The sequence below is a fragment of the Salmo salar genome, chromosome 02 (assembly GCF_965601325.2).
Source record: "Salmo salar chromosome 02, fSalSal1, whole genome shotgun sequence".
NCBI lineage: Eukaryota > Metazoa > Chordata > Actinopteri > Salmoniformes > Salmonidae > Salmo > Salmo salar.
The window spans coordinates 80160427-80186490 of NC_138292.1; the positions used below are offsets into that span (position 1 = coordinate 80160427).

At 44.9% G+C, this 26064-nt stretch overlaps 1 protein-coding gene across 3 annotated transcripts in view; it reads left to right on the forward strand.

Moving 5' to 3' along the window:
- The first annotated feature begins 6732 nt into the window (after nucleotides 1–6732).
- The window catches only part of mad1l1 (mitotic arrest deficient 1 like 1), a 103675-nt gene continuing 84343 nt past the window's right edge, over nucleotides 6733–26064 (forward strand). The window contains exons 1-11 of one of the 3 annotated variants that reach the window (XM_045710464.2): nucleotides 6733–6841; nucleotides 8051–8230; nucleotides 8692–8832; nucleotides 10917–11096; nucleotides 13352–13476; nucleotides 13655–13736; nucleotides 14482–14612; nucleotides 15171–15285; nucleotides 15558–15619; nucleotides 20262–20348; nucleotides 25515–25659. In XM_045710464.2, the coding sequence (XP_045566420.1) occupies nucleotides 8084–8230; nucleotides 8692–8832; nucleotides 10917–11096; nucleotides 13352–13476; nucleotides 13655–13736; nucleotides 14482–14612; nucleotides 15171–15285; nucleotides 15558–15619; nucleotides 20262–20348; nucleotides 25515–25659 (1215 nt within the window). In that variant the 5' untranslated portion in view covers nucleotides 6733–6841; nucleotides 8051–8083. Of the gene's footprint in view, nucleotides 6842–6968; nucleotides 7117–8050; nucleotides 8231–8691; nucleotides 8833–10916; nucleotides 11097–13351; nucleotides 13477–13654; nucleotides 13737–14481; nucleotides 14613–15170; nucleotides 15286–15557; nucleotides 15620–20261; nucleotides 20349–25514; nucleotides 25660–26064 lie in introns of those variants that run through there. The other 2 variants (XM_045710460.2, XM_082967446.1) reach the window with 2 other exon arrangements.

A 26064-nucleotide genomic window follows, 5' to 3' on the forward strand; every position in this document is an offset into this window, starting at 1 on the left:
TGTAAAGATGGGGAGAGGTCTGTCCGTAATAAAGAGATGTTTTGACTCCACAAGGCAAGTCCTGCAGGCTCTAGTTTTATCTTGATTATTGTCCAGTCATATGTTTAAATCCTGCAAAGAAAGACCTAGTTAAGCTGCAGCTGGCCCAGAACAGAGTGGCACATCTTGTTCTTCATTGTAATCAGAGGGCACACAGTCTCTCTTGGCTGAGAGTTGAGGAAGGACTGACTGCGTCACTTCCTGTTTTTATAAGAATGTGTTGGAAATTCCAAATAGTTTCCATAGTCACCGTATACACAGCTCTGACACACACTCTTACCCCACCAGACATGCCACCAGGGGTCTTTTCACAGTCCCCAGGTCCAGAACATATTCAAGGAAACATACAGTATTATACAGAGCCATGAGTGCATGCTACTCCCATCTATCTTATACAGCGCTAGTGAACCTCAGACCTGGTTTGGAAACAACCAATAAGGCAATAGCTCACGACACAACGCCTCTTCCCCATGTGACCTACTTGTTGTGTGTATGTACTGACATGTGTAACTGATAGATACACACACACACACACACTACATATTCATGTTTTTAAATGTATGTAAACTGTGAAGTATTTAGTCTGTAATGTATTTTTCGTTATGTGTTGGATCCCAGTAAGACTAGCTGTCTCCGTTGCCGTCGGCTACTGGGTATCCTATTAAGTCACATGTTAGGACCTCTAATCCCCGTTCCCTGTGTGTGACTGGGATTCTGTGGCCATTCACACCAGTACAGCATTTTACCATCACAATCTCCATTCATTCAGCCTGTACATTCATTGCTTTAGCCTGGTTATTTCTAAGCATTTCCTATGTGTTTTTGTATTTTATTTAACCTTTATTTAACTAGGCAAGTCAGCTAAGAACAAATTCTTATTTACAATGACGGCCTACCCCGGCCAAGCCCGAACCCGGATGACACTGGGCCAATTGTGGGCCGCCCTATGGGACTCCCAATCACGGCTGGTTGTGATACAGCCTGGACTCGAACCTATAGACATATAGGTCCTGGATGTCAGGAAGCTTGGCCCCCGTGATGTACTAGGCCGAACGCACTACCCTCTGTAGTGCCTTGCGGTCGGATGCCCAGCAGTTTCCATAACAAGCGGTGATGCAGCCAGTCAAGATGCTCTCAGTGGTGCAGCTGTAGAACTTTTGGAGGATCTGAGGACCCATGCCAAACCTTTTCAGTCTCCTGGGGGGGAAAAAGTGTTGTCGTGCCTTCTTCAGGACTGTGTTAGTGTGTGTGGACCATGATGGATCCTTGGTGATGTGAACACAGAGGAACTTGAATCCCACTCCACTACAGCCCCGTTGAAGTGATGGCGGTGTGCTTGGCCCTCTTTGTTTCCTGTGTTGTCCACGATCAACTCTTTTTGTCTTGCTGATGTTGAGGGAGAGGTTGTTGTCCTGGCACTGTACTGCCAGGTCTCTGACCTCCTACCTATTAGGTGTCTCATCGTCGTCTGTGATCAGGCCTTCCACCGCCGTGTCATCACGAAACAAGATGGTGTTGGAGTCGTGTGAGGCCACGCAGTTGTGGGTAAAGGTAGTATAGGAGGGACTAAGCTTGCACCAGTGATGGGCCCCCGTGTTGAGGGTCAGTATGTGTTGTTCCCTACCCTCACCACCTGGGGGCGGCCCGTCAGGAAGTCCAGGATCCAGTTGTAGAGGGAGGTGTTGTTCCCTACCCTCACCACCTGGGGGCGGCCCGTCAGGAAGTCCAGGATCCAGTTGCAGAGGGAGGTGTTCAGTCCCAGGGTCCTTAGCTAAGTGATGAACTTGGAGGGCACTATGGTGTTGAACACTGAGCTGTAGTCAATGAACAGCATTCTCACATAGGTGTTCCTTTTGTCCAGGTGGGAGAAGGCAGTGTGGAGTGCGATTTGAGATTGCGTCATCTATGGATCTGTTGGGGTGCTATGCAAATTGGAGTAGTTCCAGAGTGTCTGGGATGATGGTGTTGATGTGAGCCATGACCAGCCTCTCAAACCAGTGTCTACATACAGTTCAGTCAACAGTTTGGACACAGCTACACAATAAAGAAAAGGACACAGGGTTTTTCTTTATTTTTACTATTTTCTACATTGTAGAATAATAGTGAAGACATCAATACTATGAAATAACACATGTAGTAACCAAAAAAGTGTTAAACAAATCAAAATATATTTTATATTTGAGATTCTTCAAAGTAGCCACCCTTTGCCTTGATGACAGCTTTACACACTCTTGGCATTCTCTCAACCAGCTTCATGAGGTGGAATGCATTTCACCTGGAATGCATTTCAATTAACAGGTGTGCCTTGTTAAAAGTGAATTTGTGGAATTTCTTACCTTAATACGTTTGAGCCAATCAGTTGTGTTGTGACCAGGTAGGGGCGGTATACAGAAGATAGCCCTATTTGGTAAAAGACCAAGTCCATATTACGGCAAGAACAGCTCAAATAAGCAAAGAGAAACAACAGCCCATCATTACTTTAAGACATGAAGGTTATTCAATACGGAAAATTTCAAATGCAGTCACTAAAACCATCAAGTGCTACGATGAAACTGGCTCTCATGAGGCCTGCCACAGGAAAGGAAGACCCAGAGATACCTCTACTGCAGAGGATAAGTTCCTTAGAGTTACCAGCCTCAGAAACTGCAGCCCAAATAAATGCTTCACAGAGTTCAGGTAACATTGTTAGGGCTCCCGAGTGGTGTAGCGGTCTGATGCACTGCATCTTAGTGCAAGAGGCATCATTACAGTCCCTGGTTTGAATCCAGGCTGTATCACATCCGGCCGTGATTGGGAGTCCCATAGGGCGGTGCTCAGTTGGCCCAGCGTTGGCCGGGGTAGGCCGTCATTGTAAATAAGAATTTGTTGTTAACTGACTTGCCTAGTTAAATAAAGGTTCAATAAAAAATGGTAATAAAAGCAGACACATCTCAACATCAACTGTTCAGAGGAGACTGTGTAAATCAGACCTTCATGGTCGAATTGCTGCAAAGAAACCACTATTAAAGGACACCAATAAGAAGAAGAGACTTGATTGGGCCAAGAAACACGAGCAATGTTGAGAATAGTAAAAATAAAGAAAAACCCTTGAATGGGTAGGTGTCCAAACTTTTGACTGGTACTGTGTGTGAAAATGCCACGTTTCTATGATTTGTCCTAGAAAATGCTTCTCTGACATCACAGGGTAGGATTAAAAGTAAGAAAAACAGTGATTTTCAAAACCTGCAACATGTTTCTAGTTGGGGAGGAAGGATATTTTCTTGCTCTCCAGATCACTGTGAATCTCACAGTGTTTGAAAAATAACTGTTTAACTTTTGACGTCATCGGGTAGAACTTTTTTTAAACATAATTTGTTTCTACAAAAATGTAGAAAATACGCCGTTTTCACCTATGTAGACACTGGTTTGGTGCTGGAGATAATGAGGTTGAAAAATGGCGGTGTGCCCTTTTATTGATAAAAACAGAGTAAAGAAGTTGATTTGTTGTCACTTGGAGAACGTTTGTGAGAGATGGCGGACGTGGACGCTGAGGTCAAATCAAGCAGCGCGTCGAGTTGGTGAAGATTAATGTCCTGAATGGACAATAGCAGTGTTGGAAAATGCAACAACAAAAACATGTATTGTCTTGAATTGGAGTGGAGGATACGTGTATGAACGATAATGAATTGTTTCTTGTCAGGATGTGGGAGACCCGTTTGAGGTGTTGAAAATGTTGAATATGTGAAATACACATTGGGAAAAGTGGAGTCTGTCAGAGCGACCAGGAGTGGTCTTATTTTGATTCGTTATATTTCTGAAGAACAGAGGAAGTTTGCAGTGGGCTTCAAGAGAATCCAGAACAACAGAAGTATCGTGCTTTGAACTTGGGAGTAGAACACCTGTCAGAGGAGTCATCTGGGGTGAAGACGGATGTTCAAGTTGAATACATGAAGAGAATTCCTGGTATGGTTGGTGTCCGGCGTCTGACCCGCTGGGTGAATGGAGAAACAGAAGAAAGTCTGTCGGTCCTGTTGTTTTATGATGAAGAGCATCTACCTACACATGTGAAGCTTGGTTATGTCAGATACACTGTAAGAGCTTTCATTCCCAAACCACTGCAGACGAAGCACTGTAAAGGATTTGGCCATGTTTCAAGTGTGTGCAGACTGGCGGAGTATAATGAAGAACGGTGTGTAGAAGGACGGCGGTGTTGCAATTGTGGTGGGATCACGCTCCTGAGTTCCTGGAGTGTCCTGTAAGGGTGAAGGAGATTGAGGTGTAAAAAATGTAGAGCGATCAATCGAATCTCTTATGCGGAGGCGATTAAAATAATTAACAAAAGAATAAGTGATGCTAGTAAAGATATGGTAGGGGATGGACCCACAGCCTGTAGTAAATGTTTGCTATGAGTCAAAAGATACCCGGTGTTTTAAAAAGGTGGATTTTGTGGTGTTCATTTCCAAAGTAATAAACTGTACGGCTCAAATCTCAAGGAAACTGGATATTATTGTGGCTGCGGCAGAAAAGTTTTGGGGACTTTACATCTGAAGGACTTGTAAGGGCTACTGGTGCCAGAAGAAGGCCCTCCCAGGCTCCCCTTGAGACTTGTGTGTAGGTGTCAGATCGTTTTTATTTTTTAACATAAAAGTTGTTTGATTTAGTTTTGTAAAAAAAAGTATACATTTTTGTTGTTGTTTTTTGGTATCAGAAGAGCCGAATCTATTTATAAAAATATTTAAAAAATTGAGATATGAATAATCAAAAGATTTAAATGAATAGAATTAACTAATTCAAAGAGCGAAAAAAGAAATAAAATAATATAGGCCTAAATGCTCAAGCGCACATTGTTCCTGATTGTTCCTGTCAATCAGACACGCAGTGTCAACCAATGAACCAAAGGTGCGTGAGGGAGGGCCGAGCCAACTCACAGTCACACACTTAGCAGCCGAGGAGAGAGAGAGGAAGGAAAGCTGTGAAAACAACAGCTGGAAAATGAGTTAGAAGCACAGTAGCATTTGGATGCATTTTAATAATGTAGACAATGTTAGAGCACAGTGTAGAATTTGCCAAAACAAAATCTCATATAAAGCCGGTTCTCCGCAAAACCTACACCGGCATATGCGAACTGTGCACCCAACTGTGAAGCTAGCTGTAGCGGAGCTTCGAGAAACTAGCGAGCCTGCTAGTGATAGTGGTGGAGCCAGCAACTCCACACATGGAGATGTATCCACTCAGTCAAGTAGGCCTACTCCGTTACCCACAGCAACGAAGTCTTCTATGGACCAGTTTATGCCAAAGTCTATGTCTGTAGAAAAACAAGGCCAAATTGATATTGCATTGGCTAAAATGATTGCCACCGATTTCCAACCATTTTCGATCGTGGAGGACAGAGGTTTTAGAAATTATATCAATAGTCTAAATCCAATGTACACAATTCCAAGCAGGAAAACCCTTTCAAAATCACTTATTTCACAACTGTACGAGAGCACACAGGCTTCAGTGTGGGAAAGAGTCCAAAAAGCTACTGCAGTTTGTCTTACCACTGACTGCTGGACATCAAGGGTAACCACTTCTTACATGTCGGTTACATGTCACTTCATTGAAGATTTTTTGATGTCTAACTGTCTTCTGGACTGCTTTGAGTTCAGCAACAGACACACCTCAGAGAACTTGGCAGAGAATGGCAAGTAGATGGAAAAAGTGGTCTGTTGTGTTAGCGACAATGCAGCTAACATAACCAAAGCCATGAAACATTTTAAAATGGACCCATCATCCATGTCTTGCCCACACAATCAACCTGATTGTAAGATATGCTCTGAAGGTGATGAAGCCCACTGTGGACGAAGTGAAAGCAGCTGTGGAATACCTCCACAGGAGCACAGTAGGTGCTGAGAAACATAAGTCTACACAACGCCAGATGGGGACGCCTGAGCTGAGGCCTAAACACGACTGCACTTCAAGGTGGAATTCAACATTGTATATATTGAAGCAGTTTCTTGAGTCAAAGAATGCCATCATCTCTACCCTGGCCATTGTCAATGCACCTGTTGATGCTCTGACCCAAGAGGAATGGGAGATGGTGGAGGAGGTGGGCAGAGTCCTGGAACCCTTTGAGCAGGTCACTGTGGAGATCAGTGGAGAGAGGTACAGTAAGCAGTTATTACTACATCATTATTTAATCCAGTATTATATATGTATATGAGCAGTAGATGAGAATTTAGTATCAGTAGACAAAATATGAACCTGAACTAATAAGTTACTGTTCTCTCTTTTCAGCGATGTGACAGCCTCAAAAATGATACTCCTGTGTAAGGGTCTGCAGAGAGATGCAAATGTAACCACAGGACATGTGACAGAGTAGATGGACACCCGATGTTTATCAACGGACAGAAAGTTCCACAGAATGGAATATAATTTATATACACTTTGTTTATATACATTAAAAAGTTATACTTTAAATGCAAATGTTTAATAGCATTCTTTTTCATAACAAACCAATGCATTTTTAAATACATTGTGGTTAAGGTAGAGTATGATTTCATTTAATAAGAATTGTTTTAACACCAATCATAGTCAAACTATCGTAAACTGTTTGACTTGAAAACATACAAAATATATATTTTTTTTAAAGAGCCGTTTGGGAGCCAAAAGAGCCGGCTCTTTTTGGTGAGCTGAGCCGAACGAGCCGGATCACTGAAAAGAGCCGGAATGCCAATCAGTACATAGAAGATCCGCCAACTCAATTCCAAAGAAGAAGACAAGAATACCATAGAATACGTTTCTTTCTTCAAACAGTGGAACCCTGCTAAACTGCAAAAAAAAGGTATTAAAGTCGCTTCACGGATTAGTTTACATAAACATCACCATTACTTCCAAACCAAATGGTATAAAGATATAAGATGATCTTACGCGGAAGTATTTAGTGAATTGCTCAATATGCGCAGCCTTGACTATCTTTACAACGCAGCAGGTATTCTCGCGATAACAACACAGATCTTGTTCTAGGAAAGGAGGGAGTTCAAAGTTATGCTAGCTAACGTTAGCTGTTAGTATCTATAACTACCTAACTAGTCAAAAATTTTTAAGGCCAGTTCTAAGGTAAGATCTGATCAAGCTGTATAATACATTCTATAACGTGTCCATATTATTTAAAAGTCGGATTATTTGCCGACGTCTATCCGATCAACATGTGTCGACAATTTGTCGTTTGAGCTTGCTAGCTAACGTTAGCTAACTAGGGGATTCGAAACGTCTAAATAACCAACGTTAACTATCTTAGAGAAGTTGTTGTGATCACATTATTTATGTTCATCAACACTATTGTCAACTACGACGTGTGAATCGTCCATTTTTAAAATGACCCTGGTTGCAGGTTAGCATGGCTAGTTGGTTACTAGTTCACGTTAGTAGCTCTGGTCCATGGTGTCACATGCGGCTTGACCCTCAATCTTTCCAATTGTGCAATGTTAGTGACTTTGCTAAAGTACTGACCAACTTTTCTTTGTATGCTCATTTCAAACATCATGTCGCGACTTTCGGACACTTTTTATTTAACCCCAAACTAGCTTTGTTCCAGGCGCATGCGTCGGATCAGCAGTACGAGCTGTGCATGTGAATGGACTAGTTTATAGGTAGATTTTTATTTCTTTAACCTTTATTTAACTTAACCCTAACCCGGACGACGCTGGGCCAATTATGCGCTGCCCTATGGGACTCCCAGTCACGGCCGGGTTGTGATACAGCCTGGAATTGAACCAGGGTCTGTAGTGACGCCTGTAGCACTGAGATGCATTGCCTTGGACTGCTGTGCCACTCTGGAGCTAGCTAACATGCATCTTCTTGCCCACCAGAGATAGAGGCCCCAGAATGCTCGTTGACCATGGACATAGCCTCCTATGTCACATAGGAATATGAAGCTACTGAAAATGTTGCCAGCTAGTTACCCTCTATGTTCTAGTGCAGCATGCTTGTAAATAAACACTTGACCATGGACATCATATGTAGCTCCTGTAAATGTTGTTCTCTCTCATAGAAGCTACAGCAACCTTGTAAACAGTTGACCACCATGGACATTGAGGATGACACGACGGTGTTCGCCACTCTTAAGTCGTTGAAGAGTTTCATCTCTCTCCCGGACACGTCTCGGAACCAGGGAGAACCAGCCCCGGTGCAGAGCGACGTCCTGCAGAAACAGTACCTGCAGAGATTACAGGTGGGTGGAGTAGGACACACACACACAGAGCCACGTCCTACACCAACAGTACCTACAGAGATTACAGGTGGGTGGAGTAGGACAGACACACACAGAGCCACGTCCTGCAGAAACAGTACCTGCAGAGATTACAGGTGGGTGGAGTAGGACAGAGCCACGTCCTACACCAACAGTACCTACAGAGATTACAGGTGGGTGGAGTAGGACAGCCACGTCCTACACCAACAGTACCTACAGAGATTACAGGTGGGTGGAGTAGGACAGACATGTAAGAAGAGACGCACACACCTGCCCTGGTGCAGCACCACATCCTACACCAACAGTATTTAGAGGACAGAGGTGGTGGGACTGAGACAGACACATTGTATTGTTGTGAATTACCAGAGACTGCAGCAGAGAAGGTACAGTCTGAAACCTGTGTATGTAAGCCACAGAAAGTGACCGTGTGTCTCTGTGTGTAGTTGCTGGAGGCAGCAGAGAAGGTTCAGTCTAAGACCCAGCTGATCCAGATGGACCAGGAGAAGAGACAGATGGAGATCAGTCACAAGAGAGCACGCATCGAACTGGAGAAGAACGCTACGCTGAGCGCTAGGGACTTTGAGGTACGTAACACACACAGCTGGAGGTAACACACACACACCTGGATGTAACACACACACACCTGGATGTAGTGGTTCTGTAGATGGTAGAGGACCACGGGGATGTAGAAGGTGGAGGACCACGGGGATGTAGAAGGTGGAGGACCACGGGGATGTAGAAGGTGGAGGACCACGGGGATGTAGAAGGTGGAGGACCACGGGGATGTAGAAGGTGGAGGACCACGGGGATGTAGAAGGTGGAGGACCACGGGGATGTAGAAGGTGGAGGACCACGGGGATGTAGAAGGTGGAGGACCACGGGGATGTAGAAGGTGGAGGACCACGGGGATGTAGAAGGTGGAGGACCACGGGGATGTAGATGGTGGAGGACCACGGGGATGTAGAAGGTGGAGGACCACGGGGATGTAGAAGGTGGAGGACCACGGGGATGTAGAAGGTGGAGGACCACGGGGATGTAGAAGGTGGAGGACCACGGGGATGTAGAAGGTGGAGGACCACGGGGATGTAGAAGGTGGAGGACCACGGGGATGTAGAAGGTGGAGGACCACGGGGATGTAGAAGGTGGAGGACCACGGGGATGTAGAAGGTGGAGGACCACGGGGATGTAGAAGGTGGAGGACCACGGGGATGTAGAAGGTGGAGGACCACGGGGATGTAGAAGGTGGAGGACCACGGGGATGTAGAAGGTGGAGGACCACGGGGATGTAGAAGGTGGAGGACCACGGGGATGTAGAAGGTGGAGGACCACGGGGATGTAGAAGGTGGAGGACCACGGGGATGTAGAAGGTGGAGGACCACGGGGATGTAGAAGGTGGAGGACCACGGGGATGTAGAAGGTGGAGGACCACGGGGATGTAGATGGTGGAGGACCACGGGGATGTAGAAGGTGGAGGACCACGGGGATGTAGAAGGTGGAGGACCACGGGGATGTAGAAGGTGGAGGACCACGGGGATGTAGAAGGTGGAGGACCACGGGGATGTAGAAGGTGGAGGACCACGGGGATGTAGAAGGTGGAGGACCACGGGGATGTAGAAGGTGGAGGACCACGGGGATGTAGAAGGTGGAGGACCACGGGGATGTAGAAGGTGGAGGACCACGGGGATGTAGATGGTGGAGGACCACTGGGATGTAGAAGGTGGAGGACCACGGGGATGTAGAAGGTGGAGGACCACGGGGATGTAGAAGGTGGAGGACCACGGGGATGTAGAAGGTGGAGGACCACGGGGATGTAGAAGGTGGAGGACCACGGGGATGTAGAAGGTGGAGGACCACTGGGATGTAGAAGGTGGAGGACCACTGGGATGTAGAAGGTGGAGGACCACGGGGATGTAGAAGGTGGAGGACCACGGGGATGTAGAAGACAGATGAAAGGTCATGAATATACTGAACATGGGATATCAGGAGGGCTGTGATAAAGGACTGTATAAAGGACCATCTCTGAATGTGGGATATCAGGAGGGCTGTGATAAAGGACTGTATAAAGGACCATCTCTGAATGTGGGATATCAGGTGAGCTGTGATAAAGGACTGTATAAAGGACCATCTCTGAATGTGGGATATCAGGTGAGCTGTGATAAAGGACCATCTCTGAACGTGTTTAACGGTTACAAGCTACACTGAGGCAGCATAGATAATGCAACAACAACAACGAATGACTACGAACAGAGCTCACGTTATGCCTGCACACCATCCCACCAGTCCAGAGATATGAGGGAGTCCTGGTGGTGTTGTGAGGGATGGAGAGGAGCTTGCTGCGTTCTCTGTGACTGAGGGCGAGGCAGGAGTTGGGGATCTGGGACCCAGTATGACTGCTTGTGATTGGCTGACCTCGCACAGGCCCCTGGCAACCATGACCCCGTGGCAACCAATGGGTTTGGCTAGGGCCAGTTGATGACTCCAGTGGGTGAGCCTACTGCAGGTGTTAGACAGTAACAGAGTATCTGAGAAAGGGCTGTGAGGATGAGATGGTGTGCTGAGAGGCAGGGAATTCATACACCAGTTTGTTTGATGTTGTTTGTTTCCTGGTCTATTCTGTGTTCTAAATTCCATGTTCTGACTTCTATGGCCCACGTTCTAATTGTTCCAGCGTGAGGTGGACCGTAACCAGGACCTGCTGGGACGAATCAGACGCCTGGAAGAGAGGGAGGCGGAGTCTAGCCAGAGCCTATCGGAAAAGGCAGAGGCAAACCGTGCTCTCCGTCGGACCGTGGAGTCTCTCAACAGAAGGGTGGAGGAGAGGGACGGATGGCTCAACACCTCTAACCAGGTACACCTGTAACAGAGCTCAGATTATACCGTAAAATCACTCCTCTAACCAGGTACACCTGTAACAGAGCTCAGATTATACTGTAAAATCACTCCTCTAACCAGGTACACCTGTAACAGAGCTCAGATTATACCGTAAAATCACTCCTCTAACCAGGTACACCTGTAACAGAGCTCAGATTATACCGTAAAATCACTCCTCTAACCAGGTACACCTGTAACAGAGCTCAGATTATACCGTAAAATCACTCCTCTAACCAGGTACACCTGTAACAGAGCTCAGATTATACCGTAAAATCACTCCTCTAACCAGGTACACCTGTAACAGAGCTCAGATTATACCGTAAAATCACTCCTCTAACCAGGTACACCTGTAACAGAGCTCAGATTATACCGTAAAATCACTCCTCTAACCAGGTACACCTGTAACAGAGCTCAGATTATACCGTAAAATCACTCCTCTAACCAGGTACACCTGTAACAGAGCTCAGATTATACCGTAAAATCACTCCTCTAACCAGGTACACCTGTAACAGAGCTCAGATTATACCGTAAAATCACTCCTCTAACCAGCTACACCTGTAACAGAGCTCAGATTATACCATGAGATCACTCCACTACTTGATATGTCTCCACTATAGGTTCACCGATTTTAAGATTTTTCAACGCTGATACCGATTATTGGAAGACCAAAAAAAGCCGATACCAATTAATCGGCCTATTTATTTATTTTTTAAATAATATTTTTTTGAATAATATATATTTTTTGTGTGTGTGTAATATGACAATTACAACAATACTGAATGAACAATGAATAGTTTTATTTTAATTTAATATAATACATAAATAAAATCTATTTAGTCAAATAAATAATGAAACATGCTCAATTTGTTTTAAATAATGCAAAAACACAGTGTTGGAGAAGAAAGTAAAAGTGCAATATGTTGCATGTAAAAAAAGCTTTTAAGTTCCTTGCTCAGAACATGAGAACATATGAAAGCTGGTGGTTCCTTTTAACATGAGTCTTCAATATTCCCAGGTAAGAAGTTTTAGGTTGTAGTTATTATAGGACTATTTCTCTCTATATGATTTGTATTTCATATACCTTTGACTATTGGATGTTCTAATAGGCACTTTAGTATTGCCAGCCTAATCTCAGGAGTTGATAGGTTTGAAGTCATAAACAGCGCTGTGCTTCAAGCATTGTTAAGAGCTGCTGGCAAACACAGTAAAGTTTGAATGAATGCTTACGAGCCTGCTGCTGCCTGCCACCACTCAGTCAGACTGCTCTATCAAATCATAGACTTAATTATAATATAATAAACAGAAATACGAGCCTTAGGTCATTAATATGGTCATATCCGGAAACTATCATTTCGAAAACAAAACGTTTATTCTTTCAGTGAAATACGGAACCGTTCCGTATTTTATCTAACGGGTGGCAACCCTAAGTCTAAATATTGCTGTTACATTGCACAACCTTCAATGTTATGTCATAATTATGTACAATTCTGGCAAATTAATTCGCAACGAGCCAGGCGGCCCAAACTGTTGCATATACCCTGACTCTGCGTGCAATGAACGCAAGAGAAGTGACACAATTTCCCTAGTTAATATTGCCTGCTAACATGAATTTCTTTTAACTAAATATGCAGGTTTCAAAAATATATACTTCTGTGTATTGATTTGAAGAAAGGCATTGATGTTTATGGTTAGGTACATTGGTGCAACGATTGTGCTTTTGTTAAATCATCACCCGTTTGGCGAAGCAGGCTGTGATTCAATGATAAATTAACAGGCACCGCATTGATTTATATGCAACGCAGGACAAGCTAGTTAACCTAGTAATATCATCAACCATGTGTAGTTAACTAGTGATTATGTGAAGATTGATTTTTTTAAAATTTTTATAAGATAAGTTTAATGCTAGCTAGCAACTTACCTTGGCTCTTTGCTGCCCTCGCGTAACAGGTGGTCAGCCTGCCACACAGTCGTCTCGTGGAATGCAATGTAATGGGCCAGAATCGGCATCCAAAAATTCCCGATTACCGATTTTGTTATGAAAACTTGAAATCGGCTCTAATTAACCGGTCGACCTCTAGTCTCCACTCACATCGTCAAATTGCTACTTTTCTGTGGAGTAACTCATTATTTGTCATATATATATTTACTTTAAATCCCAGCCCGCGTCCCCGCAGGAGGCAGCGGTAGTGCCACACAGCTGATGGCTACAGTATGTGTTATTTGTCCCTGTAGATGGTGAGTGGTTTAAAGGATGAGATCCGTGACCTGAAGCAGCAGATTCAGACTCGGGACAACACCATATCTAAGCAGACACTGGAGAACCAGGGACTACAGGAACAAGTGGAGCTACAACACAGGTAACACACACTCCTTCCTTCCTGGATTTCCTTTCTTCTGATTGGTATTTCCTGGTTTCCCTTCCCTCTGATTGGTCCTGCCTGTATTTCATTCCCTTTGATTGGTCCTGCCTGTATTTCATTCCCTCTGATTGGTCCTGCCTGGATTTCCTCCCCCCATGACTGGTCCTCTTTACAGGAAGTACCAGGAAGTGTCTCAGCGGTGCCAGGCCCTCCAGTCAGCATCGTCCACCTGCTCTGACCACGAACTCAAGATTAAGGTGAGGCTAAGATTATTGTTGTTCAAAGTAGGACTAAAATGAATGATGTCTAGATTAAGATTGGTATTAATACAGTTCAGATTGGGACTAGGTTTAGAAAACTAGGAGGTTAGGACTAGGGTTGACTGATGTATGAAGATTGAGACTGATTGTACCTGAATTCAGATTGGGACGAGAGTTGGGGAGCTAGGTTAGGGTTAGGACTGGGGTTGAGATGGGGGACTAGAGTTGGGGGAACTAGGTTAGGATTAGGACTGGGGTTGAGATGGGGACTAGAGTTGGGGAGCTAGGTTAGGATTAGGACTGGGGGTTGAGATGGGGACTAGAGTTGGGGAGCTAGGAAAAGGACTGAAGTATCAGTCTGTCTATTCTGTGGTGCTTAATTTGCCTATAGAGGTTTTGAGCTGTTCTACCTGCATTTGCTCTGTTCATTTTTTTGCTTCTGCTTATCTTGGCATCCATGTGTGTTCTCTTCAAAGTGTCATTTGGGAAGTAAAGTGGTAATTTTTTAAAAGCAGCCAGTGAGAGGCCTCTGTCCCCTGTAGGCTTTATAAACTCTCAATGTAATCACCATGTATTTTTACTGGGTTTAAATGACCTGCCATCAAATGAAGAGATGCTATTAACTCAAACTCCACATGATCTTCACCTTTCAGATGGTCATTAAGTCTCTTTCATGAGCAGAGAATACAACTCAAAGGTGTGTGTGTGTGTCTCCTCTCTTCCCCCCCCCCCCCCCCCCCAGGAGTTGGAGAGGAAGTTGGCTCTGCAGGAACAGGATGTTGTCATAGTGAAGAACATGAGGTCAGAGGTTGCTAGGGTCCCGGATATGGACAAGGAGCTCCGACAGCTAAGAGAGGAGAACGTTTACCTCAGGTAACACTACTAGAACACATGGAGCAGGACAGCTACGAGAGGAGAATGTTTACCTCAGGTAACACTACTAGAACACATGGAGCAGGACAGCTAAGAGAGGAGAATGTTTACCTCAGGTAACACTACAGGTAACACTACTAGAACACATGGAGCAGGACAGCTAAGAGAGGAGAATGTTTACTTCAGGTAACACTACTAGAACACATGGAGCAGGACAGCTACGAGAAGAGAATGTTTACCTCAGGTAACACTACTAGAACACATGGAGCAGGACAGCTACGAGAAGAGAACGTCCTCGGTACCTCAGGTAACACTACTAGAACACATGGAGCAGGACAGCTACGAGAAGAGAACGTTTACCTCAGGTAACACTACTAGAACACATGGAGCAGGACAGCTACGAGAAGAGAACGTTTACCTCAGGTAACACTACTAGAACACATGGAGCAGGACAGCTAAGAGAGGTTATTTGTAGGTTTAAAAGAAGACAACTATCATTAATGTCTCTTAAACCTCTCTCTCTCATCTCTCACTGTCTCCCCTCATTCTGTATCCCAGGGAGACGAGGGAGAACGTGATCCTGCTGAAGGAGGAAACGGAGGGATTGAGACGTAAGGTAGACCGGATGGAGAAGATGAAAGAGGAGATGGTGAACGTGGAGCTGGATAAGGAGGTGCGTGACCTGTTAGTGTGGAATGACATGTTTGTGTTTTAAATGTGAAACAGGGCTGGAGGAAAAACATTTGCAGTATGCTGTCTGTTCTAATTAATGCTTGTTCTAAAACACAACTGAAAAGGAAACGTAACTTCTTTCTTTTTTAATTAGCGAAAAATAAACAAATCTCAGGGTTGGAAACAATCTGCATAATAGTTGAATTTGTAAATGTGGAACCTTGAATCCCTACACCCTGGTGTGTAATCTTGTTCCTTCCTCTTCTCCTTCAGAAACTGTCTCAGAAACTGCAGGCCTGGGAGAACCTGGGACAGTCTACTGGACTCAACATACGGTCAGCTGGAATGTCTCTGTCTGTAGTATAATATTTCACCACTGGGCGGAGCTCTTGAGTCATGAAAAATACTGGTGCCTCGTTCTCTCTGTGAAGAGAGAGTGACGTTTTATGATTTGTTTGCATTATAGTGTGTGTGTGTGTGTGTGTGTGTGTGTGTGTGTGTGTGTGTGTGTGTGTGTTCTGGGCTGAAAGCCCGTAATGACAGAATGGTTGCATGTTTCCATATGAGCAGCGAAGCACATCAGACACATTACAAACACTGCACTGCATCTAACACACACACACTATATTTTTCTCTCATGACTACCCCAGTGTTTGATGCACACTGAGGGGCCAGATTATTAGGTACATCACTTTGTTCACCAAAATAGATGGCTCCTTCAGAGAGTGAGTCACGTGGCTCTCTATAGAAAGCAGGCAGGCAGGCATTGAGGCATTCAGTTACTGTTTGATTGAACGTTAGGATGGGAAAACGAGTGACCTGAGAGACTGAGCGTGGCATGGTCGTCACTGCCAGGTGCTCCAGATCCAGTGTCTCAGAAACATGGCTGTACCTAATAAACTGTGTAAATTGAATGTTAAATGGTGCACGTTTTCTCGTTCTCTCTCCCACACGATACTCTCAAATGGCATCACTCACCTTGACATTGCGCTTGATGTTCTTAGGCTTATGTGCGGCTGCTCGTTTCACGCGTTTCAGCACGCGGTGGTCCCGTTCTGTGAGCTTGTGTGGCCAACCACTTCGCAGCTGAGCCGTTGTTGCTATTAGACGTTTACTCTTCACAATAACAGCACTTACGGTTGCCCGGGGCAACTCTAGCAGGGTAAAAATATTATGAACTGACTTGTTGGAACGGTGGCATCCTATGACAGTGCCACGTTGAAAGTCACTGAGCTCTTCAGTAAGGCCATTCTACTGCCGATGATTCTCTATGGAGATTGCATGGCTGTGTGCTTGATTTTAGACACCTGTCAGCAACGGGTATGGCTGAAATAGCCGAATCCACTAATTTGAAGGGGTGTCCACATACTTTTGTATGTGTATGTATATATAAATAACAGTCAAAAGTTTGGACACACCTACTCATTACTATTTTCTACATTGTATAATAGTGAAGACATCAAACTATGAAATCACACATGGAATCATGTAATAACCAAAACAGTGTCAAAATATATTTTAAGTTCTTCAAAGTAGCCACCCTTTGCCTTGATGACAGCTTTGCACACTCTTGGCATTCTCTCAAACAGCTTCATGAGGAATGCTTTTTCAACAGTCTTGAAGGAGTTCCCACATATGCTGAGCGCTTGTTGGGTACTTTTCCTTCACACTGCGGTACAACTTATTCCAAACCATCTCAATTGGGTTGAGGTCGAGTGATTGTGGAGGCCAGGTCATCTGATGCAGCACTCCATTACTCTCCTTGGTCAAATAGCCCTTACACAGCCTGGAGGTATGTTTGGGGTGATTGTCCTGTTCAAAAAGAAATGATAGTCCCACTAAGCGCAAACCAGATGGGATGGCGTATCACTGCAGAATGCTGTGGTAGCCATGATGGTTAAGTGTGTCTTGAATTCTAAATAAATGATGTCACTGTCACCAGCAAAGCACCATCACACCTCCTCCATGCTTCACGGTGGGAACCACACATACAGAGATCATCCATTCATCTACTCTGCGCCTCACAAAGACACGGCGGTTGGAACCAAAAATTGCAAATTTGGACTCATCAGACCAAAAATACAGCTTTTCATTGGTCTAATGTCCACTGCTCGTGTTTCTTGGCCCAAGCAAGTCTCTTCTTCTTATTGGTGTCCTTTAGTAGTGGTTTCTTTGCAGCAATTCGACCATGAAGGCCTGAATCACGCAGTCTCCTCTGAACAGTTGATGTTGAGATGTGTCTGTAACTTGAACTATGTGAAGCATTTATTTGGGCTGCAATTTCTGAGGCTGGTAACTCTAATGAACTTATACCACAGCTATACCACAGCCTCTGCTACAGAAACAAACCGTGCGTGGCTTCGTGTCCACCGTTTTTAATCTGAGATATATTCAGGGTTTTTCTAGCCCAGATTTGCAGGATGCTCTTAAAGGGGTACACACAAATTAACCATCATGAATTAGGTTAATAAACCCTATTTAAGGTTTGTCACAGAAAATAGTTTTTTTTGCAGTTTGGATCAGATGAGATGGAGGTCATCACCAGTAAATATACTGAATATAAACACAACATGCAATAATTTTATTGATTTTTGAGTTAGTTCATATGAGGAAATCAGTCAATTAAAATAAATGCATTAGGCCGTAATCTATGGATTTCACACGACTTGTTCACAGATGCCTCACAATAGGCATCACGATCTCGATAGGGTATTTTCGTGCATTCAAATTGCAATTGTTTTCATTGTCCGTAGCTTATGCCTGCCTATACCATACCGCCAGCATGGGGCACTCTGTTCACAACGTTGACATCGGCAAACCGCTCGCCCACACAGCGTCATACATACGGTCTGCGGTTGAGGCAGGTTGGATGTTCTGCCAAATTCTCTAAAATGATGTTGGGGGTGGTTTATGGTAGAGAAATGAACATTCAATTTTCTGGCAACAGCTCTAGTGGACATTCCTGTAGTCAACATGCTAATTGCACGCTCCCTCAGCTTGAGACGTCTGTGGCAGTGTTTGATACGACTGCACATTTTAGTGGCCGTTTATTGTCCCCAGCACAAGGTGCATCTGTGTAATGACCATGCTGTTTAATCAGCTTCTTGATATGCCACACCTGTCAGGTGGATGGATTATAATACAATTTCAGAGAAATGAGCTTTTTTTTGTTTTGTCCGTATGGAACATTTCCTGTGATCTTTTAGTCCAGCTCCTGAATCATGGGAGCAACACTTTACATGTTGCGTTTATATATATTTCTGTTCAGTGTACGTTAATAAACTGTCACGGTGTAAAAGGTTAATAACCACTGCTCTAGACTGTAATATGAGGAGAAGGGAAGCTGGTGGAACTCATTTAATAGTTAGTCTTTAAGGACTTGAAAGAATAGAAGCTTCCAGAGAGTTTAGATTCAGCCTGCATCCCAAATGGCACCCGATTCCCTATGGGCCCTGGGCCCTGGTCAAAAGTACTGCACTATATAGGGATATAGGGTGCTACTTGGGATACCGACAGTGTTGGTTAATTGAGCTACTGTAGCGTCTAGGTCCATCAGTTAAGCTTTAGGACTGGAGACAAGCACTTTGAGAAGCTGTGTGATCTCTTTAGAACCTACCCATCTGTCTGTTCCCTCACACTAATTAGTCCTCATCTTTTTTCTATTGCTCTCTTCCCTCTCTGCTCCACCCCTGCTCTCTCTTCCCACTGTCCTCCTCTCTCCTCCTCCCCTGCTCTCTTCCCACTGTCCTCCTCCACCCCTGCTCTCTCTGTCCTCCTCTCTCCTCCACCCCTGCTCTCTCTGTCCTCCTCTCTCCTCCACCCCTGCTCTCTCTGTCCTCCTCTCTCCTCCACCCCTGCTCTCTCTGTCCTCCTCTCTCCTCCACCCCTGCTCTCTCTGTCCTCCTCTCTCCTCCACCCCTGCTCTCTCTGTCCTCCTCTCTCCTCCACCCCTGCTCTCTCTGTCCTCCTCTCTCCTCCACCCCTGCTCTCTCTGTCCTCCTCTCTCCTCCACCCCTGCTCTCTCTGTCCTCCTCTCTCCTCCACCCCTGCTCTCTCTGTCCTCCTCTCTCCTCCACCCCTGCTCTCTCTGTCCTCCTCTCTCCTCCACCCCTGCTCTCTCTGTCCTCCTCTCTCCTCCACCCCTGCTCTCCTCTGTCCTCCTCTCTCCTCCACCCCTGCTCTCTCTGTCCTCCTCTCTCCTCCACCCCTGCTCTCTCTGTCCTCCTCTCTCCTCCACCCCTGCTCTCTCTGTCCTCCTCTCTCCTCCACCCCTGCTCCCTCTGTCCTCCTCTCTCCTCCACCCCTGCTCTCTTCCCACTGTCCTCTCTCCTCCTCCCCTGCTCTCTTCCCACTGTCCTCTCTCCTCCTCCCCTGCTCTCTCTGTCCTCCTCTCTCCTCCTCCCCTGCTCTCTTCCCACTGTCCTCCTCTCTCCTCCTCCCCTGCTCTCTTCCCACTGTCCTCTCTCCTCCTCCCCTGCTCTCTCTGTCCTCCTCTCTCCTCCTCCCCTGCTCTCTGTCCTCCTCTCTCCTCCACCCCTGCTCTCTGTCCTCCTCTCTCCTCCACCCCTGCTCTCTGTCCTCCTCTCTCCTCCACCCCTGCTCTCTGTCCTCCTCTCTCCTCCACCCCTGCTCTCTGTCCTCCTCTCTCCTCCACCCCTGCTCTCTCTGTCCTCCTCTCTCCTCCACCCCTGCTCTCTCTGTCCTCCTCTCTCCTCCACCCCTGCTCTCTCTGTCCTCCTCTCTCCTCCACCCCTGCTCTCTCTGTCCTCCTCTCTCCTCCACCCCTGCTCTCTGTCCTCCTCTCTCCTCCACCCCTGCTCTCTCTGTCCTCCTCTCTCCTCCACCCCTGCTCTCTCTGTCTCAGCAGGGTAGGAGGTTGACATGTGGTTTATCAGAATGTCTAATACATGAGGTCTGTCTCTCTGAGCTCTCTGGATGAACATGCAGTGTGTTAACCCTGTGTTGTGTCCCCTACAGGACACCAGAGGATCTGTCCAGAGAGGTGATTCAGATCCAACAGCGAGAGATCGCTGTCAAACAACACAACTACACTCTCACCAGCAGGTAACACACACATCAATGATGTTTAATCAGCTTATTGATATGCCACACCTTTCAGGTGGATGGATTGATTATCTTGGCAAAGGACAAATGCTCACTAACAGGAATGTAATATTTGAATAGAAAATGAGAGAAATAAGGATCATTTCTGGGATCATTTATTTCAGCTCATGAGACATGGGACCATCACTTTACATGTTATATTTTTGTTCAGTGTAGTTAGCATGCCATAGAACTATAGGTATCAGATGCTCTGTTTAGTTAGCGTGCTATAGAACTATAGGTATCAGATGCTCTGTTTAGTTAGCATGCCATAGAACCTTAGGTATCAGATGCTCTGTTTAGTTAGCTTGCTATAGAACTATAGGTATCAGATGCTCTGTTTAGTTAGCGTGCTATAGAACTATAGGTATCAGATTAGAGGTCGACCGATTATGATTTTTCGATGCCGATTATTGGAGGACCAAAAAAGGCGATACCGATTAATCGGCCGATTTAATAAAAATTCTTATTTATTAAATTTTTTTATTTTTATTTAAATGTATTAATTTATTTGTAATCATGAAGATTACAACAATACTGAATGAACACTTATTTTAACTTAATATAATACATCAATCAAATCAATTTAGCCTCAAATAAATAATGAAACATGTTCAATTTGGTTTAAATAATGCAAAAACAAAGTGTTGGAGAAGAAAGTAAAAGTACAATATGTGCCATGTAAGAAAGCTAACGTTTAAGTTCCTTGCTCAGAACATGAGAACATATGAAAGCTTGTGGTTCCTTCTAACATGAGTCTTCAATATTCCCAGGTAAGAAGTTTTAGGTTGTAGTTATTATAGGACTATTTCTCTCTATACGATTTGTATTTCATATACCTTTGACTATTGGATGTTCTTATAGGCACTTTAGTATTGCCAGTGTAACAGTATAGCTTCCGTCCCTCTCCTCGCTCCTACCTGGGCTCGAACCAGGAACACATCGACAACAGCCACCCTCGAAGCAGCGTTACCCATGCAGAGCAAGGGAATCAACTACTCCAAGTCTCAGAGCGAGTGACGTTTGAAACGCTATTAGCGCGCACCCGCTAACTAGCTAGCCATTTCACATCGGTTACACCAGCCTAATCTTGGGAGTTGATAGGCTTGAAGTCATAAACAGCGCAATGCATTGCGAAGGGCTGCTGGCAGACTGCTCAGACTGCTCTATCAAATCATAGACTTACTTATAACATAACACACAGAAACACGAGCCTTAGGTCATTAATATGGTCGAATCCGGAAACTATCACGTTTCTTTCAGTGAAATACGGAACCGTTCCGTATTTTACCTAACGAGTGGCATCCATAAGTCTAAATGTTCCTGTTACATTGCACAACCTCCAATGTTATGTCATAATTACGTAAAATTTTGGTAAATTAGTTCGCAACGAGCCAGGCGGCCCAAACTGTTGCATATATCCTGACTCTGCGTGCAATGAACGCAAGAGAAGTGACACAATTTCACCTGGTTAATATTGCCTGCTAACCTGAATTTCTTTTAGCTAAATATGCAGGTTTAAAAATATATACTTCTGTGTATTGATTTTAAGAAAGGCATTGATGTTTATGGTTAGGTACAGTCGTACAACGATTGTGCTTTTTTTCCCGCAAATGCGCTTTTGTTAAATCATCCCTCGTTTGGCGAAGTTGTCTGTCTTTGTTAGGAAGAAATAGTCCATACACAGTTTGCAACGAGCCAGGCGGCCCAAACTGCTGCATATACCCTGACTCTGTTTGCAAGAGAAGTGACACATTTTCCCTAGTTAAAAGAAATTCATGTTAGCAGGCAATATTAACTAAATATGCAGGTTTAAAAATATATACTTGTTTATTGATTTTAAGAAAGGCATTGAAGTTTATGGTTAGGTACAAGTTGGAGCAATGACAGTCCTTTTTTGCGAATGCGCACCACATCGATTATATGCAACGCAGGACACGCTAGATAAACTAGTAATATCATCAACCATGTGTCGTTAACTAGTGATTATGATTGTTTTTTATAAGATAAGTTTAATGCTAGCTAGCAACTTACCTTGGCTTCTTACTGCATTTGCGTAACAGGGAGGGTCCTCGTGGAGTGCAACGTAAAGCAGGTGGTTAGAGCGTTGGACTAGTTAACCATAAGGTTGCATCCCCAAGCTGACGAGGTAAAAATCTGTCGTTCTGCCCCTGAACAAGGCAGTTAACCCACCGTTCCTAGGCCGTCATTGAAAATAAGAATGTGTTCTTAACTGACTTGCCTAGTTAAATAAAGGTCAAAAAAAAATATTTAAAAAAAATTGGCAAATCGGTGGCCAAAAATACCGATTTGTTATGAAAACTTGAAATCGGCCCTAATTAATCAGCCATTCCGATTAATCGGTCGACCTCTATATCAGATGCTCTGTTTAGTTAGCGTGCTATAGAACTATAGGCATCAGATGCTCTGTTTAGTTAGCGTGCTATAGAACTATCTCTACTGGGATCGCCTGTCCCCTCTTCCCAGCTCCCCCCCTCTATCATGTCTACCTCTCCCCTTCTTCCCCCTCCCCACCCCTCATGTGTCCAATACAGTATCTCCCCACCTCTCTCTCCCCCCAGTAGTGTAGGTTTGATCTAAATTGTCAGACAGCTAATTAGACTCATCTTGACTTCGTTAGTACCGCTACACTAACTCCCAGTATTGAGCTGTGTGTTTCTGTGTGTGTGTGTGTGTGTGTGTGTGTGTGTGTTTGTGCTAGTCGTTAGCTAACGAGCTACCCTCTCTTGATCCATACGGAGCTAATTATGAAATATAACACTGTTTAGAAGCACTAGATAACGAGGAGAGATGGAGTGCAGGGGGAGGGTTGAGAGGGAGAAATAGGAGGAGGAAGCTGAAACGAGAAGGACTGAGGAAAGTAGAGAGAACAGGGAGGATATCTCTCCTTCATCTGGACCCCGACAAATCAGCCGGCTAGGCAATCTGGACCCTTTCTAAAATGATCTGCCGAAATTGTTGCAACCCCTATTACTAGCCTGTTCAACCTCTCTTTCATGTCGTCTGAGATTCCCAAAGATTGGAAAGCAGCTGCGGTCATCCGCAGGGGAAACTCTTGACCCAAAATGCTACAGACCTATATTTATCCTACCCTGCCTTTCTAAGGTCTTTGAAAGCCAAGTCAACAAACAGATTACCGTCCATTTCGAATACCACCGCACCTTCTCCGCTATGCAATCTGGTTTCAGAGCTGGTCATGGGTGCACCTCAGCCACGCTCAAGGTCCTAAACGATATCTTAACCGCCATCGATAAGAAACAATACTGTGCTGCCGTATTCATTGACCTGGCCAAGGCTTTCGACTCTGTCAATCACCACATCCTCATCGGCAGACTCAATAGCCTTGGTTTCTCAAATGACTGCCTCGCCTGGTTCACCAACTTCTTCTCAGACAGAGTTCAGTGTGTCAAATCGGAGGGCCTGTTGTCCGGACCTCTGGCAGTCTCTATGGGGGTGCCACAGGGTTCAATTCTCGGGCCGACTCTTTTCTCTGTATACATCAATGATGTCGCTCTTGCTGCTGGTGAGTCTCTGATCCACCTCTACGCAGACGACAACATTCTGTATACTTCTGGCCCTTCTTTGGACACTGTGTTAACTACCCTCCAGACGAGCTTCAATGCCATACAACTCTCCTTCCGTGGCCTCCAACTGCTCTTAAATGCAAGTAAAACTAAATGCAAGCTCTTCAACCGATCGCTGCCCACACCTGCCCACCCGTCCAGCATCACTACTCTGGACGGTTCTTACTTAGAATATGTGGACAACTACAAATACCTAGGTGTCTGGCTAGACTGTAAACTCTCCTTCCAGACTTGCATCAAGCATCTCCAATCCAAAGTTAAGTCTAGAATTGGCTTCCTATTTCACAACAAAGCATCCTTCACTCATGCTGCCAAACATACCCTCGTAAAACTGACCATCCTACCGATCCTCGACTTCGGCCATGTCATTTACAAAATAGCCTCCAATACCCTACTTAATAAATTGGATGCAGTCTATCACAGTGCCATCCGTTTTGTCACCAAAGCCCCATATACTACCCACCACTGCGACCTGTACACTCTCGTTGGCTGGCCCTCGCTTCATACTCGTCGCCAAACCCACTGACTCCAGGTCATCTACAAGACCCTGCTAGGTAAAATTCCCCCTTATCTCAGCTCGCTGGTCACCATAGCAGCACCCACCTGTAGCACGCGCTCCAGCAGGTATATCTCTCTCTGGTCACCCCCAAAGCCAATTCCTCCTTCGGCCGCCTCTCCCTCCAGTTCTCTGATGCCAATGACTGGAACGAACTACAAAAATCTCTAAAACTGGAAACACATCTCCCTCACTAGCTTTAAGCACCAGCTGTCAGAGCAGCTCACAGATTACTGCACCTGTACATAGCCCATCTATAATTTAGCCCAAACAACTACCTCTTCCCCTACTGTATGTATTTATTTATTTATTTATTTTGCTCCTTTGCACCCCATTATTTCTGTTTCTACTTTGCACTTTCTTCCACTGCAAATCTACCATTCTAGTGTTTTACTTGCTGTATTATATTTACTTTGCCACCATAGCCTTTTTTGCCTTTACCTCCCTTATCTCACCTCATTCGCTCACATTGTATATAGACTTACTTTTCTACTATATTATTGACTGTATGTTTATTTTACTCCGTGTGTAACTCTTGTTGTATGTGTCGAACTGCTTTGCTTTATCTTGGCCAGGTCGCAGTTGTAAAGGAGAACTTGTTCTCAACTTGCCTACTTGGTTAAATAAAGGTTAAATAAATAAATAAAATCTGCGTTCACTTCCCTTCACTGATTTGAAAGGAAACGAGGTTTAAGAACCATGGTGGAAGCTTCCTCTTGTTCATTCCTCCCAATCCAATGCTGTAAGATTTGTGGGAAGCAGTGAACAAGTGCACACTTACAGACAATTTATTATTGGGATGCACCCATTAAGAGGGACAGAAGAGAAAGAGAGGGGGGGATTTAGACTCCCTCTCGCCCCCACCTCCCCCCCTGAAGCTGTAGGTCAGTGGAGCGGTCTAAGGCTGACCTCCAGGGCGAGCTGTTCTCTACATTCTAAAGCTCTCTCCTCTCCCCCTCCCCCCAGCTGTAGGTCAGTGGAGCGGTCTAAGGCTGACCTCCAGGGGGAGCTCTTGTCGCTACGTTCTAAAGCTCTAGAAGAACAGAAGAAGAGGGAGACCCAGGAATCACTGGTCAGACGACTACAGAAGAGAGTGTTGCTGCTCACCAAGGTAGTGTGTGTGTTTGTCAGATGAACTGGTGGACACCATTGTTATGTTTCTGTGTCCATTCTGAAGGAAGTTAGAGGTAGTTTAGCGGGCCGACGCTAACTACAGTAGACTTTATCATTGCGTTAACGCTAGTTAGCAACTTCCTTCAAACTGCCTGCGGAGACGTATATAAATGGTATCCAGGAGTTCATGTGACTCTGGGGAAGTAGATAAAGGGCCCCCTACCAGTAACCTGAAGTCCCCCTTTAAGGAGGGCTTAGACGGCCTACGTTAAACTGAAGGCTCTTTGATAAGAGACACACCTGCTTTAGGCTGGACAATGTTTCTCATCATAGTCTCTTTCATATTAGCCAAGCCATTGTTTAATCCAGTTACATAGAGATGACTGTGTGTGTGTGTGTGTGT